The sequence below is a fragment of the Hemicordylus capensis genome, chromosome 2 (genome assembly GCF_027244095.1).
Source record: "Hemicordylus capensis ecotype Gifberg chromosome 2, rHemCap1.1.pri, whole genome shotgun sequence".
In the NCBI taxonomy this organism is placed as follows: domain Eukaryota; kingdom Metazoa; phylum Chordata; class Lepidosauria; order Squamata; family Cordylidae; genus Hemicordylus; species Hemicordylus capensis.
In genome coordinates, this window is record NC_069658.1 from 312,963,673 (window position 1) to 312,984,798 (window position 21,126).

The window sequence follows — 21,126 nt, forward strand, 5'->3', positions numbered from 1 at the left end:
TGGCTGTCTCTGCGCAGGCACAGAGCCCATGTGTGAATGGACAGATGACCACTAGAAGAACCTCAGTTACAGATAAGCAACCTGTTATTTCATCCAGTTGGACAGGTAACAAAAAAGTTGCTTTAATGGCATCTATTATAGGCTATGGCTGAAGAAAACACTAACAGCAATATTTGCACTTTATCGCACATTCTCCTATCAAACCCCCAGTAATCAAAAGAGTGCCAATTAAACTTAAAATTAAAGGGTGGGGGGAATGGTCTCAGCAGCACACTCTATGCATGTTTACTCAAAGTAAGTCCCAGTTTGTCCAATGGGGCTTGCTCTCAGAAAGGTGTGCATAGGATTGTAGGCAGCCAAGTCAGCAATGTTCTAGCAGGAGAAAGCTATTTCAGGAAGTTATTAGCAGCAGCGTCTAGAGAAGCAGGAGACACTTTAAAGGCACAAGTATTTTATCTTTTATTTTTAATTGAAGCATCTCTAACCAATGCACATTTACTTAAATAGCACCCCTGTCCTATTTCAGGCTCCATGTGAGTCAGAGGAGTTTTAGAAGAAGCAAGGAATCCTGTAGAACTTTGGTAAACAAGGAGTGCACAGGTCTCAGTGGGGCAGGAGAAGGTACAAACAACTGGCAATGTTCTGCCTCCAGTGCAGACAGAAAATAGTGGTATGAGTATAAAAAATAAGAACTCATGAGAACTGCTGTATGTGGAAGCTCATTTACTCTTCTGGATATATATAAATAAGTGCAAATAATCTTTCAACCTGGAAATACCTGTAATTCTCTGAGTGAAAAGTCCTTTACTTGATCAATCTCTTGTTAAAATATGATAAATAATAAATAAATAACTGCATCCCTCCACATGTCAGGTTTTAGTAAATCCAGCTGAGATCTACTCAAGAAACAGCTCATAGATCTTTGGTTACTTGACTCAAAACAGCATTTGTATTTGTCAACAGAACTTTATACAAGTATAACATAAATATTCTGATAAATATTCTGACGGCTCTTCTGTGACTCTCATGGCAAGTTTCATTATTTAGATAAAGTAACCTGCCAAACCATTTGTGACTGGGTGATATGATGCAAATATTGCATGCTTTATGTTTCATGATGGTTTAGAATTCTGCTGATACAAGTTGAGAATCATGGCCCATTACATCTTGATGAAAATCTTGTTAAACCAGAAAGCATTCTGAGATCCTTGTTTATATACACATGTCAGTTGTATATGACATGCAGAATACTTCTGGATATCTAGTGTATCAATCCACCATTACTAGGAAATGTCCTGAAAATTGCAGTTGGGTTAATTCCCAGGGGGCAGTTCAGTACATGAAATGGCACCATATTTTCTCCTGGGCTGTTTGGCTGTGACAACTGGCCGTTATTTTGTGCCGTTCATATAGTTCAGTAGTGCAGCTGCATTCTTTTCATCTTGGGTTTCGTAGAACGTGGATTATTATTCTAGTCTTATCAAATGATGCCGTAGAGTCTCTCTGGGACTGTACTTTTTAATGTTTTAGGTTTGGGACTGCTGTGCACTCAGCACCACCTGACATCTGTGTCCAGGCCTTCAACACTTCACCTATCTCAACCACTTGCACCTACAACTCCATATGCTGAGAGTTCTTCACACAGTTGCAGCACAGGAACAGAATGATGAAATTCAGTCACTATAGTTTTGACTTATTGTCACAAGCTTCAGTCTTGTACAACTCCCACCACATTGCTTGCATGTGAACAGGGAGGTAATTTGCAACTTCCATTCCTGGTTCAGAATGGACTAAGATTTATCATTGTGTCCAAAGCCAACAACTTCTGGCTTTATGTAACCATCTGTGAGCAATCCATAATATCCTCGTTGGATACTTGCAGCTTTATCTAAATCACCCTAGTTTGACTGCCGAAGTAACTTAAAGATGAAAAGGATTGGTGGTATGTAGTTAATCGATTCTATTTTTGCTTCATACCTGTGTCTGTGTCCAAGCAAAAAATCCATGCCCTCACCTCTTGCCTATGGGCTTCTCAGAGGTACCTGGTGTGCCACTGTTTGAAACAGTATGCTGGACTAGATACCACTGTGTGACAGGATGTTACCATTTCACATAGGGCCATTGTGTGAGACACAGATGTTGGGAGCAGGGATGGTGTATGCAATTTTGTTTTTCTACTCCCCTCCCCAGTCCACATATAGTCAGTCTAACATCTGCAAATTGCTTACATTAGTTTTCATTTAAAAGTATGAGGCCATTTTGCAATTGACAGTGGATATGGCTGGATATTTTCACACAACTGTTCCTTTAAAAATCCTGTATTAAAAAAAAAATCTACAGTATGACATCTCTACCGTGTTTCCAATGTGGTGGTGTCTAAAATAGGTTAATAGTAATTTGGATGAAAAATAAAGCAACATTCATAGGCATGTCAACAACCTATTAATTTTTTTATTGGTGATGGTAAGGGTCACTTAATAAGATTTTCTATGTATGATGGCTTTTGAATATGGCTTTCATATTTATTTTCTGAATAGTCTAATTATAACTATCAGGGAGGCATGTGAAAGAAGCTACTGCTGAACATTACAGTAATTTAAACTATTGTAGAATTGGGCCTATAGTGTTTCTTAGAAGATAAGAGACCCAAATGGCTTGAGGTTTCAAAGGGCGGTAAATGAAAGCTACTTTTATCATTCCTGTTTCACCCAAAGGATTTAATAGAAATGTTTCTAATTTAAAATATTCTTTTTCTCAAAGCATCTCCTTGCTAATTGTTTGTGTGCTCCCCTTAGAATAAAAATGGTTTGGATTTGCACTGTAACTAAATGAGGACTAGCTGCTGTTGTACACTGCTGTTAATTAGCCCAGCCTCAAATTCATTCTCTGCTGATGAGAGTGCTAAGAGAGTTCCTGAGAAATTGCTTGTTACAGATGCATTATGTCCCTGTAAGCCAATGAAAAGCTGTCATCAGGCTTCCATTTTAGATTTTATCAATGTGTTTCTGTTCCCATAGTGACCAGAATCAACCTATCTTAGGGAGGCTTTATCTTGCTGGCTTTTATAGCTGGGAGCGTGCCCCACTGTGCACCATGTGGTTCAGATGATTAGTTTTTCTTCACACAGATCTAACCAGCAAAGTGTGTTGGGATTAAGATAAGCATAATTTATTTTGTAAGCAGGGAGGGCCCACACTTATGCTTGTCACTTCCCACCTCCTTTCCACTCCCAGTCATAAGGAACCAACATTTTTCATAGGTGCTAGCAGACAATGGAGCAGATGTGATTCACACCAGAAGAGCCGACCAAAAAAAAAAAAAAAGTTGCATTCAGCTTAGCTGGAGAACTGAGGAGTTTTCCATATGATGCGATCTTAAGTCTGCTGGGATCATAGGGCATTTGTACTCAGCTGTCTGTGATATTTGCTTGTCGTTTCCGAAGAACTGTGAGCATTAGGGATGCTTTCTAAGGGGCCTTCAAGAATTTTTACTGAAATGTAGTAATTATTTATCAATTAGCTTTTGAAATGGCCTGAAATTGTGTGTGTGTGTGTGCGCGTGTGTACGCTACAACAGCCACATTGGATATGTGGAAGAACTCTGGCCACATTAGCTGAAATCAAGAGAAACAAGCACAGTAAATGAATTTTTAGCCTTTGTGCTACTGTCTCTTTGTATTAAAGTAGTGCACTGTAGCTATGCAGGTGCAGTACCATGTGGATAAAGAGCTGCATGCATTGGTAGCAACTAGGAAATACTTACACTGCAGCCTGCTTAGAAAAGAGGAGGGGTATTCCATGTAATACAATTCAGTCTTTTTATCCCTAGAAAAGGTGGGATTTTTTTTTTTAAATTAAAGATAGTGGACAAGGCTCTACTTGCTGCAGCTGAACTGTTTTAAAATGCTGAAGTTAAAGGCCTTCTGTTTGGATTATTGGCAATTTCTGTGTCTCCAACCTCTTCATGGTTTCTATAAAAGGTAAGGAAATATTAAACCTTAAATGCTTTTCAGAATTGGATGGCTGCAGGCTGCTGCATTCACTTGCTATAAGACACATTTGCACAGCAGGGATAGGGGTGTGGTGGGAAAATTAATGCAGGCTTATTCTAAAGGTTGTAAATCTGTTTATTATTCCTTCACTATAGTAACGATTGCTATTTTCTTGCCTGGGTATTCAGATTATGCTGTGCTGTTGTTGCTGTTTATAATTTAAACTGGAAGAGCTCAAAAATAATTGGTCTAATTTTATCCTGATTCTTTTTCTCCACACCATAAGTAGAATAGCTGTTAATGTTTGCTTTGTTATACACAACACAAATAGTACCTCAGATGTTGTTTGGAATGTAATGGGTATTTATGTAATGCAGATTAATGTGTGTACAAGGAAAAAGTTTTAATAGAACAGTTTGTGTTTCATGTGATATAGAATCAATTGCACACACCACAGCAGCTCTGACAGAAAGCTGAAATGATAGATGGTGAGGCATGGTCAAAGGTAATGGGACTGGGTGTTGGATGCATTGTTCTTGCCAAAGTAATGGAACAGCAAAATAAGCAATTTAATCTGACATGCATGCTACACGTACCATGATGTTTTTATCTAATCTTCGAGGTCTCACTATTCAGAATAGCTTCTTAATGAAGAAAATCTGCCTTTGAGCACTACTGTGAAGATTGTATTTTTCCATAAAAATCTTACAATACTTTTTTTTAAAGTAGTGAATTTTTATCTTGGAGAGAAAGCCTTGTAGGAATGTTAATTTCAGCTTTATTTATTACAGAGTAGCAAAGGAACCTGCTCCAGTGATTTTCAAGGAACTGTGTGCTCTTTTTAATTATGCATTCTAGCAGACAAGTGATCCTTTGATTGAAAACACTGTAAATAAGGTATTCAAACTTCTTGTAAAAGTTTTAGTTCCCAAACCTAGCCAAATCCATATTGTGGAAGAAGCTGGGTATGTGGTTTACTCTTGTAGGAACTGTTTCAGCTAGATATAAAAATTAGATAATTTGTAGATAACAGTTGTGAAAATAACTTTGCTATTTGATAGCATCTTCCATTTTTGGCTAACATATGCCTAATTAGCATTATCTCAACTGAATGTGAATAATTTTTCAATAACTCAAATATTTTATTTAATATATTCAAGAAGTGTCTTATTTTCAACCACTTATGGTTATTGCTTACTCTGCAAGATGTAAGGCACATAATACAAACAAAACTGTGGCATGCGAATTTAAGCTTTTTCAAATGAGATGTTTAGGAAACTCAGGAATATGTAAAGTAAACCTTTTTGCTTTTTAAAACAAAGTGCCAGAAAATGGTGTGGAAAGTGTAGCACAGAATGATTAATGAATTAAAAATAGATCATCAAATTTCTATATTATTCTTCAAGAGAGTTTCAAGGCTGTTCTGAATGTTCTTGGGAAACTGCCTAAAGAAAAAAAAGTATGGGGGTGTGAGGTGGGGAGACTGTGTGTGAGAGAGAAAGTGTGATGCACAATCTGAAATGGAAATCTGAGTAGTATTTTACTTCCATAGTGTTCTGTCATGTTTGACAGTAGTAGCATTGAGGCTTTTACTGTCTGTTCACACCACAGGGACGAAGTACACAGTAAACATGTCTTGGAAAATTTTGTCACAGTACTTCAGTAGTCAGAAAAATAAACCGAATTTACCAACAATTTAAAAAACAACAACACAATTTACCAACAATTAAAAACAACAACAACACAAGGCAATATTGTATCATGGGTTCACAACCTGAACAGTAAGAAAACAAATGAAAAGGGTTGTGGTAGAACAGACAAAGATGCAAATTGTCTTAAATTTGAAAGACAAACTAGTGACCTTTCTGTGGACAATTTAGCTTAACTCTTTTTATTCAGGAACCCCTTACAATTACATTAATTATGGCAGTACAGGGCCTGTACACACAACCAGTTTAATATGTAAATAGCTCAGCATATGCAGAGCCAATCCACATGGTTCTTGGATTCCATCTTTCCCTGATTGCCCATGAGATCCCATTCTTATCCCACAGCCAACCCCAAATGCTCTTTCTTCAACTACTATATAATGATATCCAGTAGTCCAGTCCTTAGGACAACTTAATTCCCCTGGTCTACGTGCTCATGACATGCTCTGAAGGGGAGAAGGCACCTTCCTCCTTCCATTCCTTGCCAACACTGACAGAGTAGTAGCAGCTCCAACAACACCGAGGTAACTAGGTTGAAGAGCAGCAAGAAGGTTTGGAGCAGCTTCAAATTGTGAAGACAATTTGAAGCTAGCTAGTTAGGAGAAGAGAAATTAAGATCTCAGGCTGCCATAGATAGCAACTCTGTGTTTTTTATTTATATATGTTTGCAGTATACATTGATTTGTCATGGAATTAAAAGGATCATATTGTTCACCTTGTATCTGAGGCGAGCATTCCAAGCCTCATAGATTTGTATTTCCAAACTACAAATCTGTAGTTGAATCTATGGGATTTGGTCGGATCTGTAGTGCTGACTGTAATCAGGTGGTATGGTAAAAAAAAATACTTGGGAATTCCGCACATGAACAGACATTGGGTATCTTGGAACACTCAACCTTGCTTAACGTCCTAAAATACCTTAACCATGAAAGCATATTCTCCATAAGCATTGTAATTTTTTTAGGCAAGAAATGTTTATGCTCAAATAACTGTTGGTGACCTTTGGTGAAGTGCTTTCTTTTTCCATAATTGGTGGCAAAGCTAGTTTGAAGAATTATTCTGACCCTTAGCTTTAGATTAAATGTTGATTTCAAAACCTTTTTATTTTCAAAGAGTTCAGGAGTCTGTATATTTTTCTATGATGAAATGTAGTCAAAATTAACAAGTAACTTCTATATTTTGTCTGGTTTTGAGGGTTCTTATTTCCACTTAATCAGACAAACCAGGAAGAAGAACCATATGACAGTGCTCCAGGTTATATGAAAAAATGACTAAGTAAAGCTTCTCCTTCACCACTTTTATAATGCACTTTCAGTAGCTGGCATATATAGCCCAAGTGAGAAGTGTTGCCGCTATTAACACTGTATTAAAAATAAAGCAAAGGTGAGAAAAATATGTTCCTGACAAGGCGAAATATTGAATCTTTAGCATATTTTCAAGGTCAGGAGCTGCAATCCTCCATATTTGTTGAGAAAGAAGGATTAGTTATCATGGGGACTGCTGCAATCATGTTACATGTCCACACGCTAGCCAGCAGATGCCAAGAACATAGAACAGAGGTGTAGAGACTCCTAATGGCAGCTATCCCTGTGGCAAGCTGGTATTCTGCACCTTATGGCTGGAACAGGGATCACTCACAATAGGGAGGCAGTTTTTCTATCCTCTCCATGGTGTATGTAACACACTTCATCCACAAGCCTTTCTAGGATGAGCATTATAGTTCATTACATTTATTTGGTTGCATACAACTGATTGCACAAATCATTATGCAGCTGAAATGGACAGTACATCGGAGGGAAAGCTACTTATCTAAATATCCCTTGTTGCACAGAAGCTTGAGGCTTGTATTACTTTTCTGTCTATTTCTATCATGTTTACACTGAATTTGTACAATGGAGGCCACTAAGGGAGTAATCAGGCTTAATTAAAATGCAGTTTGAAAGGAAGGCACAGATGCAATTGATCATGTCTGTCATTATGCTCAGTGACTTCACTTCTGTTTAGGTCCCTATTTTGTTGTCCAGTTTCAGCTGCTAATAATGTAATGAGATTCATCCGCTTCCTTTAGGACACATTGCTGGTACTTTGAGGACAATGATAGTAGAACATAGTTGTGATACTTCGTCCATTTTAAGGCTTTTCTTTAGACTTGTGAGTGATTTCTCAAATGACAACCTTTTTTGTAAGAGGGCATGTGAGTGCCTCATGCTTCCTGTTCTCTTCATACTTCTTAAATGTTTGAAAAGGGGACCTTTGTATTCAGGGATATGCATGTGTTCGAGAACTGTTCATGCATCTCCTGTAGTGGAGAGCAGCAAATCTTTTGGAGGAGGGTGTTACTGAACAAACCCCAAAGCAAGATAAAGCACTTAAATTTCCTCCTTACCAATTATGTTGCTTCTGAAGCAGCCAAGTTTTGCAACTTTATCTTTAAACATGAACAAGTACTCTGTTGCTAAATCCTGCCCTATTTGTTCTCATATTTTTGTGAAGGCTAAACCATGAGTTAGTGAGAACTTTGAAGTCATCAGTTTGGAGGAAAAGGACAACATGGCTGATCCTTAAATAAATCTTGCTTTTACGTATCTTCTGAAACAAAAAGCTATCGGAGATGTACTGAGCTAGCTAATCTGAAAAGATCATTTTCATATTCTTTTCCTATTGGGTAGGTCAATCAAAGGGGAAAATAAATAAATAGAATCAAGTTAGAAAAAGTATTCATATGAAAGAGGGAAAACTGAAGTGTCAGAAGTGTTTATGAAATGAGAAGATGCTGTTTTGTTGAATATATTTATGTATGTATTGTCCCTGAAATGAAGGCCGACTTCATCTTACTCTTGCAGCCTGACCCTATGCATATTTACTTGGAAATCAGTTATGAATGTCAACTGGATCACTATGTCATCTTAAATAAGTCCCTTTCCTTAGGACCATCAATATCTCATGAGGAAAGTGAAGACAGTACAGTATGCTGTAAATCAAGTAGAAAAAATGAGTGAGGGCCTATTCTGAACTTGTATGTTGAGTTCTCCATTGTAGTTGTTGCTAGGATCAAATGGTTTGCTTTCATTTGACAGTGACTTCATCCAGAGCAAGGCTGTGAGTCATAGTGTGTGCAGGACAGCTCTGCAAGGAAGCCAGTGTTGGATAAATCTGCTGCAGCTACAGAGCAGCTGGGAGTCTGCATCCTCACTTCCCTCCTTTCTAACATACGCTATAAGTCCATGGGATTTTTACAGCATGTGCTGTACATTCTGCAGGGAGTCTGCTTCATAATAAAATAATGGGAGACAGCCAACCGAAACAAAGTTCCAAAAAGCACGCATGGAGCAAAAGACATAAATAATGCAGCAGCTTTCTGCAACTTTCTATACAAAGCAGTTTGTCTGTGTAGTCATTGCCGTTTGTGACCCTTTTCTTAGCTTTCTGGTTAAGAAAATGGCAAAACACCACTTTCTATCCTGTGCATTAAAATGTCTTCTGATACCTGCAGTCTCAACAGAGTGAGACATCCAAAGTCTGAAATGAATAGCTGAATGGTTTGCGTTATCATTAAAATTAGGGCAAAAGGTTTGATTTGAACTCTTGGCACCTTCCACTTCCTTGGTAATTTTGTTGTACCTTGTGAAACTAAAATGTGGGGCTAGAGAGTCTTACTTGTGTCTAATGCTAATAATCAAGAGACCTTGGATTCTAGTGCTTCAGTCTGTTACATGGGTATGCTTTTGCCTTCCAGTGGATTTGAAACATACCTGCACCATGTTCTTACATACACGGTGCTCCCGAAGGACACATTTTAAATGTCCTTTCTGATGATTTCTGTTATGATATTTGCAAATACCATGTGACTTAAAAGCACCCAAAGCATCACTAGTCTGCTAGAAATGACTATTCTGCTGTTTGCCTGTTCTCTATGCATAGAGAACAGCTCTATGCATTTTGTCTTCTATATAGTAAACTGCTGTTCCTGTGCAATAAAGTTATGTGAATGTTCCTCCTTTAGTTGCTATATTACTCTTGCTAGAATTTTGCCAGTTGGTTGTGAAGCATGGCAAAGTCAATTTTTTTGGTGAAAAAGAAGCAACACTGCTCTGCAAAGTAATGATGAACATAAGAATAAGCTCGCTAGATCAGACCCGACAGTGGTCAAGTCCAGCATGCTTCTGAGACATCACAAGTGAAGGCTGTGGTGGCTTTTCCTCATTGCTTGTACTCAATATCTGATACTCTCTTTGAATGGGGAGACTTCATTTAGCTTTCATAGCCAATAGCTATTGATCCCCCCATAATGCAAAAAACAACAACATATTTTCCATTTCATCTTTAAACTTCTAGACTGGGTTTTCCCATCTTATCTACTAAACTCAATGGCATGAGAATTGCTGTGGCATGGTTTTGCCACACACAAGAGAAGCATGGATGACTTTCAAAGGAGATGAGACACATTCATAGAGGGGAAAGCCTATCACTAGCTACTAGGCTTGACAGCTGTATGCTGTCTACAGGTTCCAGAGGCAGAATGGGGCTGAATACCAGTTGCAGGGGAGCAACAACAGGAGAGGAGCATGTCTTGATCTCCTGGTTGTGTGGCAGCCAGAGCATTTGGTGGGCCACTGTGGCAAACAGGATGCTGAACTACATTGGCACTGGGCCTGATCCAGCAAGGTTCCTTCTGTGTTCAGTCATGTGGGCAGGCAAAAGCTGACCTGGTTTCTTTCTCATACCAATATGACAATTTACAGGGCTGGGCAACTAAATGCTGAAAGTTGGCATGCTGCATCAGTTGGCATGCTCACATGCTTGCTTTTCTTCAAACATTGCTGATGACATCTCACTCCGAATCCCTGGATGACCTCAGCAGTTTCATGGGGCTGTTAAAGAGCACAGGAGACTACATGGACTGCAGGGCCTCATAGCATAAATTTTATGAGCCAAATTATATTCTTTTGACACTGCTTTTGGAATTGGCCTTCTGGGTAGAAAGGGAACCACGGAAGGAGTATCTCCATCCCCAGCCTAGAGGGAGCTACACAGAACCCATAACCATGGTTGATATAGTGCAATTGATCCAGGGAGCCTTATGTTGTACGGCCTCTAAGCCTGTGAAAACTTTCAGCTCTGAAATATCTAAAGCTGGATTTTCCAACAACATTAATGCTGTTGGCCCTGTGCAGACATGACAATTCCCACTGCTTACCTGTGCTTGGTGTGCTATTCACTGCACCAGGAGAACTCCTCATGGAGAACTGTGGAGAACCCCAGAAACATCTGGAAAAGAGCACAGGGAGCACTGGAAAGTGAAGTGCTTTCCAGCGTTTTCCCCATATTGCTGTACACAGAGGCCTAATTGCTGCCATCTGTCTTTAATGCTGACTGACATTTTCCTACCATAATATCAGTGCTACATGTATCCTCTTATTAGAACTGCCTTCTAAATTGAAGATATAACACACTAAAAATGTAATTAAAGTTCTGGACCATTCCTATCTCTGAACAAAGTTTTTTAAAAGTGGAAAATTCTGAAAAAGCATCATTTCTCCACCTACACTTACATGTGACTCCCCCCCCCAAATTGTGCTTTTTGCAGGTTGCAAGTGTAAAAATGTAGCATAGAACTATCTTTTTAAAACTAAGACCAATCTGAGACTTTCTAGCTCATGCCTGACATAAAAATACTGCCTTGTGTTTCAGACTGATTTTTAAAATTAACACTATTTTAATTCTGATGGAGGGTTCTCAAGATTGTATTGCACTTCATAAATAGCTACACTGCAATAAGGGCTACTTGCTGGATGAGAAAAAGAGTCCACTTTAGAGTTTCCAATAGTAACACACACACAGGCTCTCCAGCAGGTCATGGAGCCAATAGCTCTCAACCATTGCTTACCCCCCAGGAATGGCATTCAGAGGTATCATTGGCTCTGAATCTGGAAGATTTATTAAGCTCTCGTGGCCACTACCTGTTGATAGGCAAATGTGTGAAAGATAGATATATGTGATTACTAGACCTGTGCAAGCTGGAAAATGTTGGATCTGACCTGACCCAGAAGCAAAATTGATGGGAGGGCCAACATGCCCTGCCCCAAAATTGTCAGGTCTGTTCAGATTGGGTCGGAATGCTAACCTTTCCCCCTCTAACACTGCCCCTGCCCTTGCCAACATTCTCCTGACTCTCTTCATCTTCCTGCCTTGTGGGAAAAGCTGAAGATTTAAACATGTGGGAAACAAAAGAGAGCAGACACGATGTTGTCTTTTCTCCTGAAGCACAAGAGGCAGCCAGCAAACCACTTTCCTTTTACTGGCTGGAGATTTAAAGTTGTGCGGGGGGGGGGATCTCCACTGTAGGCAAGGGACTTGGCTAGCTCTTCTGCTCCAGGAGCAGAGGTTAGAGTGGGGGGTGGGGTAGGGGAGAGAGAAGGACAACCCTAATAGGATCTACAGCATTAGATTTCTCTTACTGAGGGTGGTTTTGAAGAGCTGAATCCTAGAAAACGGGGAGAGGAAGAAGGGGAACTCCTCAAAGGGAATTGTCTAGCCCTGTGGGTACCCTCTGGGAAGTTACCCTTCTCCTCCCCACATTCTCCAGGATGGAGTCCTTCAAAAGCACTCTTGGAGGCAAATAAGAGATATACATATCTTTTACTTGGCTGAGAGGGTGGCTTTGAAGAACTGCATCCTAGAAATGGGGGGGGACTCTCCATTGGGCACCCTGTGGCCCTGTGCATTCCTGTAAGGTTTGCCTTCTCTACTCCTGAAGCAGAAGAGTCAGCCTACACGCCACTTACACTCCCCAGGGCTTCAGACTTAAAACATTAAAAGGGTCCTTTCCCCTTTAAATCTGAAGCCCTGGTGAAAGACAAGCAGCTTGCAAACATGGAGTGGAGAGGACATGGAGCTTGCCCTCTCCTGCCTCCCGGTACTGGATGAAGAGAGGACATGCAAAGCTCCAGCAGAGTTTTGCAATGGATGAAGGGAATTTAGTCAGGGTTTCGACTGTTGGGGGTCCCTTGTGACATTACATGATGTGCAGGTCTTGCCATTACTTCTTAAAGCTGTGGATGTCAACACATCTTGTGGCAATGAATTCTGAAAGTATGCATTTTGTGATGAAAAACTTGTGTTGGTCTTTCATGAAACTACTGCTGGTCAATTTATTAGACAGACTTAATTTCCAGTGGTGGAAAAAGTTTATTTCTACTTTGTCCACATTATGCATAATTTTATAAAACTCTATCATAATAACACCCCTCCCCCTTCCGGTTGTCTTTCTCTTTTAAGTAAAAAGTCCCCAAGTGTTCTTTTAGCGATTTAAGTGAATTGCGAATGACAGATTCAAGCCCAGACATTGTCTTAAAGCAAGCCTATGTGGGGGGAAGAAAAGTGCTGCATCATTCCCTCCATGTTTGTTCAACAAAGGTTGTTCCATGTGTGTGGCTGTCACCACACCCACTTTTTAACAGAGTTTAATCCTGGTGTGGATTAATCAGGGTTTCATCCTGGTGTGAGCAAGATTGCAGGAAAACTCTCTTTCTTTTACCAAATGGAAAAATACAAAAACCTCCCATGTGCAGCCTACAAATGGTGAGAAAACTTGGTAGATTGCTGAACAATTAACCTTGAGGTGTGTCTGCACCAGAGTAAAACCCCATTTTCCTGAGTTAAAAATCCACTCAGAGGCAGATGAAATTACAAAGAATAAAGAGAAAACTTTATTCAAAAGCCTACAGACTGCTTCAGTCTGAGGCTCTAGCAGCTTCAGTTACAGTACTTGCAAGAATACTTCAAAAAGCACTCCAGTTGATAGTGGGAGTGGTACACTTTAAAATCATGGTTACTGAGTTGTAAAGATAATTCAAGGAGCACCTCCAATTGCAACAAATATTTAAAAGCACTTTTACAAAGTACAGAGATTTCTACAGAGCCCTAGTTGGAAGAAAGGGCTCAGGCTAGCATTGCTCTTAGCTTATGTTACAGATAAAAACACAATAAACCAGTTGTAAGGATTTGCAGTAGCACAAAAAGAATGAAATGTAATGCGAGTAAGCTAACAAACTGTTCCTCGCTAAACCCTTCAGAAAGCCCAGAAGCCCTGGCTTCCTTCCCCCTTGAAACTCACCCCAAACTCCAGGAGAGACTTCAGGCTTCCTGCAATCCTGTATCCTGAGGATCTGGAGATGTCCTTCCATGAGAGAGTTCTTCAGGCTAGCTTTTGCCATGAGGCACAAATTCCATTGCTTCTCACTAAGCCTTCCGCCCATCTGCCCTCATCTTCTGCCTTGCTGCTTCTGACCCAACTTCACTTCCTGCCTCAAGGCCTCCTAGGTCCGGGTCACCATGTGCTGAGTGGCTGATGCCTAAAGATCACTGCCTGATGGACAGGACAGGGTTCACTTCCAGTTAACTCATGAGGGTAAGAGAGGGGCTGATTGCTACAGCTATTTTAAAAGGAATAGTGCCCTAACCCTTTGGTTGCCCTTTTCTATGCCTTTCCCAACTTTATGATTTCCTTTTAGATGGGGTGACCAGAGCTATTTACAGCATTCCAAATATGGTTGTATCATATATTATAAAAGCATTATGATACTAGCAAGTGTATTTTCCTAATAATCTCTAACATGGAATTTTAGGATTTTTCTCCCCACTGCATACTCAGCTGATGTGTTCATTACCACTATAAAATATTTATTTCCTTGTTAGTCACTGCCAATTCATAACCCATCAGTATATGTGCCCAATGAACATTGGTTTACACCTTGAATCGTATTTGCCATGTTGTTATCAATTCATTTTATGCAGATAAATCCTTTTTGAGTTCTTGCAGTTTGCTTGGGTTTTCACCATCTTGAGTAATTTGAACACCAAAGGGATTAAATGAAGTATAATGTGTGTGGCATGTCAGGTATAGAATAGGGAGCAGAAGCTTCAGAAATATATGCCCATATTGTGCTGGCGGAAGCAAGGTGAATTGTATCTAGGGTCAGAGGGAGATACTCTTTGACTTAAAATGAAAATAGGTTAGCACTTTCTAGTTTAGGAACATGGAGCTATCCAAATTCAGTCAACCTTTATTACGGTCAGCGACTAGCATAAAATTACATGTTAAACGAGAGTGGTACTAAAAGGACTAAAAGAGAATACAAGTTAAAAGTTACATGTTAAAAAATACAGGAGGATAAAGGTGATTGCAAATACGATGATAGATATCATGAAAAGGCTAAAATTAAAGATAATTTCAATTTATAAAGAGACAATACCTGAGAGGCCCAGGGTAGCTAATTTTGCCTCACTTGTCTGAACCCAGCTAGATTGGTAATCACCATGAAGGGTTAGAGGGGCAAGACTAATTGGGCAAAAGAATAGTCTGAGCCAGTAGCAAAGAGTGGCCACCCACACCCTAGACTCAATCTTGATCTGACCTGTCTCCAGGCGCAGGGTGGCATTGGAGACCCATCTCAGTACATGCATTGCTGCCCTCAGGAACTTAGATTGCACATGTTCCAGAGTCACAATGTTGGGGAAAGGACCCAGTTGAGCTAATTAATGGGCTTTAAACAGTTCAAGAGCTGCGGGTAGATAGTGGCCTCCTCTTGTACACATGAATTGGAGGATGGCAGAGGAGCTTCTCTGAGCATTTAAGGCCACGTGTTCTCCATGGGCTTTTCCAGATTGAAAAACTACTCCCAGGTACTTGAAATGAGCCACTTGTTCGATCTTATGTCCTTCCATCCTCCAGTAGTGTATCTTGGGCCTCCTAGAAAAAGCCATGATTTTAGTTTTGTGATAATTAATTTCCAGGCCATCTTCCTTCCAGTACAACATCAGGGCCTTCCTTGCTCTTCTTAGGCCAATGGGAGTCCTTGAGAGGATGGCTGAGTCATCCGCATATAGTAGGATGGCAATATGTCTCCCTGAGCGCATTGGAGGGTGGAAATCTGTATTGCTGAGCTGGACCACCATTGAGTTGATGTAAAAATTGAATAAGAGAGGAGCCAGAATGCGTCTTGTTTGACACCCTTCTGTGTTAGAACAGCACTTGAGAGGTGACCTTGTGGGCTACATCTCACCTTAAGCGAAGTGTCTAGATGCAGGGTTCGAAGGAGATATAGCAGACACCGGTCAACAGAGGAGGCCTCCAGCTTCTCCCATAATTTAACATGTGAGATGGAATCGAATGCTGCCTTGAGATCAATGAAGGCAGCATATAGAGAGGTCGCCCTGGAGGAGGAGTATTTCCCAGTGAGGTGCTGTAGTACTAAGCACTGGTCAATGGTGGTGCGCCCCTCCCTAAAGCCTGCTTGTTCCTCAGCAAGGAGATTTTCCTGTTCCAGCCAGTCCCTAAGTTTCCCATTTAAGTGTCTTGCATAGAGTTTGCTAATAGTGTTGAGCAAACTGATGAGTCTATAACTGGAGGGGTCATCCTTCTTGCCCTTTTAAAATATGGGGACAATGATTACTACCCTCCCCAATCTTTGGGGATCTGGCCATTCATGTCAATATAGGTGAAGAGCGATGCCAGGATGGGGGCCCACCAGTCCAGATTGTTTTTTTACAGCCTCTGGTGGGTTATCCACATTTAACATAGTGCTTTGACCAGGGGTGTAGCTATAATTGAGTGAAAGGGTTCAAAGAACCTGGGGCCCCACAGCTCCAGCCCACCGTATTTTCTTCATTATCTCCCTCACTCTGAGGAGCTGCCAGACAGCGGGGTGAACATGGGCCCTCTCTCCCCTAGCTGCACCCCTGGCTTTGACATTGCAGGCCAATATCGCTGAAATATAAGCTACTGGTATACCTAACTTTTCAGATTCCATCACATGGGCAGGGGATACCTCAAGACAGTTGTGCTAATATTCTATATCTGTAGACAGAGTTTTGGACTTTAATCTGGGCTGGCTGGCCTAGAATGTGTACCTAGCATATGAATTAAATGCTGCTATTTCAGACAAAACAGCTTTCCTACAGATATCACTTTTTGAATAAGAAAACCATGTGTAATGAGTGACAAATGTACCAGTCTATTTTCCTGCATGTACACATCATGAGACCACGGTGAAATTGATGTCTTTATTGTTTATGTGTAAACACAGTAGATGATTGTCTTGTATGCTGTATCCCTTGCCTGGGTGTCTATTGGTCACTCAGTATTAAGGCTTGGATTCACATCTATAAAATGAAATGACCTAACTCACAGAGATTATTTGCAATCATATGAGGCTCAGGCTGTGTTATGTAAATTAGGAATAACAGTCCATAAAATAGTTGTGCATCATCTCTCTAAGATTGCAGTTGAAATAGATACAGTTCTAAACAGATAAAGGGATTTTATAATATGTTGATTGTGAATTGCAAAATAAAATAATTAGATAAAATTCAAAATAAAAGAATTTAGAATTAGGATAAAATTGGTTTCTTGTGGATGAGAGCAGGGAAAGTGAGTTGGGTTGTGTGGGTATAAATCATTGTATTGCTATAAACATTAGCTGGGATAACAGCTCTCCTCACATGATCCATAACCTAATATTTTAAGAAAACAATTTTGTGCTTGCCAATTCTATAGAGCTTTGTTTAACTGAGAACCACAACAAGGGTCAAAGCATAAAAGCATCCTTGTTCTGAAAGTGGCCTGAATTTGTCTCTTTGTGTTTCGGGACAGAAATGATACAAATACTGATTTTAGTCTTTTCACAAGCATCTGGGTTCTCTGCCTTGCTTTACATCTATCCTGTCCCATGAATTCAAAAGGAAGTAAGAAGAACATGATTTATATCCTAAAACTGTCTGGTGATGGTATTTGCAAAAGAGTCCATATAGGCTGGGTGATACTCAGCCAAGCAAAGATGGTTACTTTTACATTTTATTGTTGAAGATGAACAAAAATAATAATACTTAGTCATGCATACAGTCATTCTTGGCAATGTATGTGCTATATTATCAATCACTGGGCCGGTTCAAACATAATATGAAAACTCAGTTAAAGCCATGCTCCATGCGACATTCCTCATTATTGGGAATGCACCTTTCCCTCTCACTCCCATCCCCACACACCCATCTAGGTTAAAATAAAACAAGATTAGTCATAATGCTCAAACCCTCCAATCTCCAATCAAGTTCACATCCAGCGGAGTTGTCCATGGTTGTTAGGGGACTAGTAAGTGCCCCCACTTTCTTGAATCAGAATTTGGAGCCACCAGTTACCCACTGTGATGTGTTTAATGAATTCTTTGCAGATAAAATCTCTCAGATTCAGGCAGACTTAGATGGAGACTCTACAGTTACTGTGATGTCTGAATTGGAGGTGTCCGACAACTCTTATGTTGTTCGACTGGATCGCTTTCAGTTTGTGGCTCATGAGGATGTGGACAAGCTGCTTGGAGTGATGAGGCCTACCACTTGTTCTCTTGACCCTTATCCAACATGGCTTGTTCAATCTAGCAAGGAGGCTGTTGTAGGAGGCCTGGTAGGAATCATAAATCCTTCTCTGAGGGAGGGCAGGATGCCTCCTTGTCTTAAGGGGGAAATTATTAGACCTCTTCTAAAGAAGCCTGCACTAGACCCCTCAGAGTTGAGCATTTCATCTCATTTCTTGAGATGAATGACCTCAAAACAGTGGTACATATGCCAGTAACCTCCAGACTTGACTTCTACAGTGCGCTCTATGTGGGGCTGCCTTTGTACGTAGTCTGGAAACTTCATTTGGTACAGAATGAAGGCCCGGTTGGTCTCTGGGTCATCTTGGAGAGACCACATTACTCTTTTGCTGAGGGAGCTACACTGACTGCCAGTAGGTTTCCAGGCAAAATACAAGGTGCTGGTTATAATCTATAAAGCCCTAGTCGACTTGGGCCCTATGTATATAAGAGAACGTCTTCTTCATTATGAGCCGCACCACCCATTGAGGTAATCTGGAGAGGTCCATCTCCAGTTGCCGCCAGCTCACCTTCTTGATTGCTGCCCTGAGATTGTGGAATGCACTCCCTATGGAAATACGATCCTCCCCATCTCTGACAATTTTTAAAAAGCATTTGAAAATCCACCTCTTCACCCAAGCTTTTTCAGCTTTTTAAATTTAGGTTTTTAATCTGTGTTTGATTTTAAATTGTCTTAAATTGTTTTAAGTTTTTGTGTATGTTTTACATTTGTTTTTATGTTATTTTTAACTGCCCAGAGATGGAAGTTTGGGGCGGTGTACAAATCTAATAGATAGATAGATAGATAGATAGATAGATAGATAGATAGATAGATAGATAAGCAGAGATCTGTAATTTACTTCATAATTTGGGTACAGATCTCAGCTTATTTGAAATAACTAGGCCAGAATAAACAGAGATTTGTGGGTTTGGATGTCAGAACTAATCTTGGCTTTTTTTAACCTAGAAGGGAAATGATGAGATCTCCTCACGTGATGATAAGAGGGGGGAATCACACGCTCATGGGAACATAGGAACATCGGAAGCTGCCATATACTGAGTCAGACCATAGGTCCACCTAGCTCAGTATCATCTACACAGACTGGCAGTGGCTTCTCCAAGGTTGCAGGCAGGAATCTCTCTCAACTCTCTCAACCCTATCTCGGAGATGTCAGGGAGGGAACCTGGAACCTTCTACTCTTTCCATCCCAGCTCCATCCCTCGGGGGGAATATCTTAAAGTGCTCACACACCAAGTCTCCCATCCATATGCAACCAGGGCAGACCCTGCTTAGATAAGGGGACAAGTCATGCTTGCTACCACCAGACCAGCTCTCCTCTCCACAGACCAGCTCTCCTTTCCATGAGGCTCCCAAGGCTCAGAGCCATTGTGTGGAGCCTGGCTTTAGCTGAGGTTCGGTATGACATCTGGCCCAGCCCACTGTTACTGTGTGTGGCTACAGCCATATGAATTTATCCAACAATCATACAAGGCATGACTCATGCATAAAGGATAGCTAAAGGATAGTCGCATTTCCATTTCAACAGGAAATGCAGACGGAGTTCATATTGATATATATTGATATCGATATACTGTTCTATATATATGAAATGTTTAGATATTAATTCATGCACTGTGTGTTCATGTCCAGCATCGGAACATGAGTCGTTATTTCTTTTGGCACTTGAAAGTTTATTGCTGGGAGTTTATATAGCCTTCACGGTATGATTTAAATGTGTTTGATAAACACAGTTCTAGCAAATTATATTCTAGAGCCCAGTAGACCGACTATTTTTAAAGGGGTAAAGGATGATTATTTTTTCAAAGGACTTCTCTAGTTTTATTTTTCTATTTTGATAATATGAAACGGAGATACATTTACCTTCCAAACAGCTGAAAAATCTTTCCTAGTTGGTTAATAATGTAAACAATTCTTGTAAATTGTGAAGAAAGCAGTAATTTGAGACCTCAGATGGGAAAGCTGGCTTCCCTCTCTGTGTGAATTACACAGTTCAAGGCAGTGGAGGCAGGAGGAATCATTTTGTGATCATGAATCAGAGCCTGGCTGCCTCTTGAAAGTTGGCTAACTTTGCTGTGTTTCTGCTAAAAATACTTCTTGACTCGGGTCTTCAGAATAAAACTGATTTTTTGCAACACTGCTGTGGAGGTCATGAAGGGAGATGGCAGTGCAATGTGGAATCTGATGTGGAAATACTGCATTTCAGTCAGGACAATCAGGTATTGTTCTAAACTTTTTCTAAGGGCTCAGACTGTTAACAGTTGTCTATGGCCATATTGCATTGAAGAGACATCAGTCTGCTTAGAATTGTACAGTTCCTCTCTTAATGGTAAATTAAATGCTGACTTCTGAATATTATTTCCCCCCTCACTGGGTTTGATTCCCAAAACTTTCAAAAGTTTTACTACTGCATGGCACTGAAGGACTCCTTTTGCCCAGAAATGTATTTTGCATAGAGCTGAATGTGAAGAACTGGAGTAGATTTGTACCACTTTATTTTTGCTTTTTTAAGCTGCTTTTTTTTAAGAGCAGCTAAGAGTGAACTTTGTGAACATGAGCACAGTCTGCTTTTGGAAATAAACTAGAAAAGGACTAGCTTTTGTGCCTGTCTTTTGTATCACCTGTCTTACCTCTATATTTGGCTGCTGTGGAACAAATTGGTAATTTTTCTTATGGCAATTTGTATTTGGTATGCTGAATGTTTTTCCAATATCTGATGTAGTTTCCAGTGAAGCTTTTTTGGGGGAAGGACAGCATTAAGTAAGCTAACTGTGTGTAGTTGCAGTGACTCTTACTTCCTTAGTCCTTTCATTCTATGACTTCTTTATGTGGCAGGGCTGTATATTTTGAATGGGTGTTTTGTATACAAATCTCCCTCAAGGAAATGCATAATCTAAATAATTACTGCATTTCACACTCTGTAATTATTCACTGTGCCAAAGAAGCAGTCTAGTCTTGATTTTGCGTGAGTTTTCATAACCAGGTTTTTAATTTTATTTT

The 21,126-nt window shown here is 40.1% G+C and overlaps 1 protein-coding gene across 13 annotated transcripts in view; it reads left to right on the top strand.

Moving 5' to 3' along the window:
• The window catches only part of IQSEC1 (IQ motif and Sec7 domain ArfGEF 1), a 595,321-nt gene that overhangs the window by 312,590 nt on the left and 261,605 nt on the right, over nucleotides 1–21,126 (top strand). The window contains exon 1 of one of the 13 annotated variants that reach the window (XM_053303433.1): nucleotides 3,083–3,979. The exons of the other annotated variants lie outside the window; for them this stretch is intronic. Within the exon in view, the coding sequence (XP_053159408.1) occupies nucleotides 3,903–3,979 (77 nt within the window). The 5' untranslated portion in view covers nucleotides 3,083–3,902. Of the gene's footprint in view, nucleotides 1–3,082; nucleotides 3,980–21,126 lie in introns of those variants that run through there. 13 annotated transcript variants of the gene reach the window in all.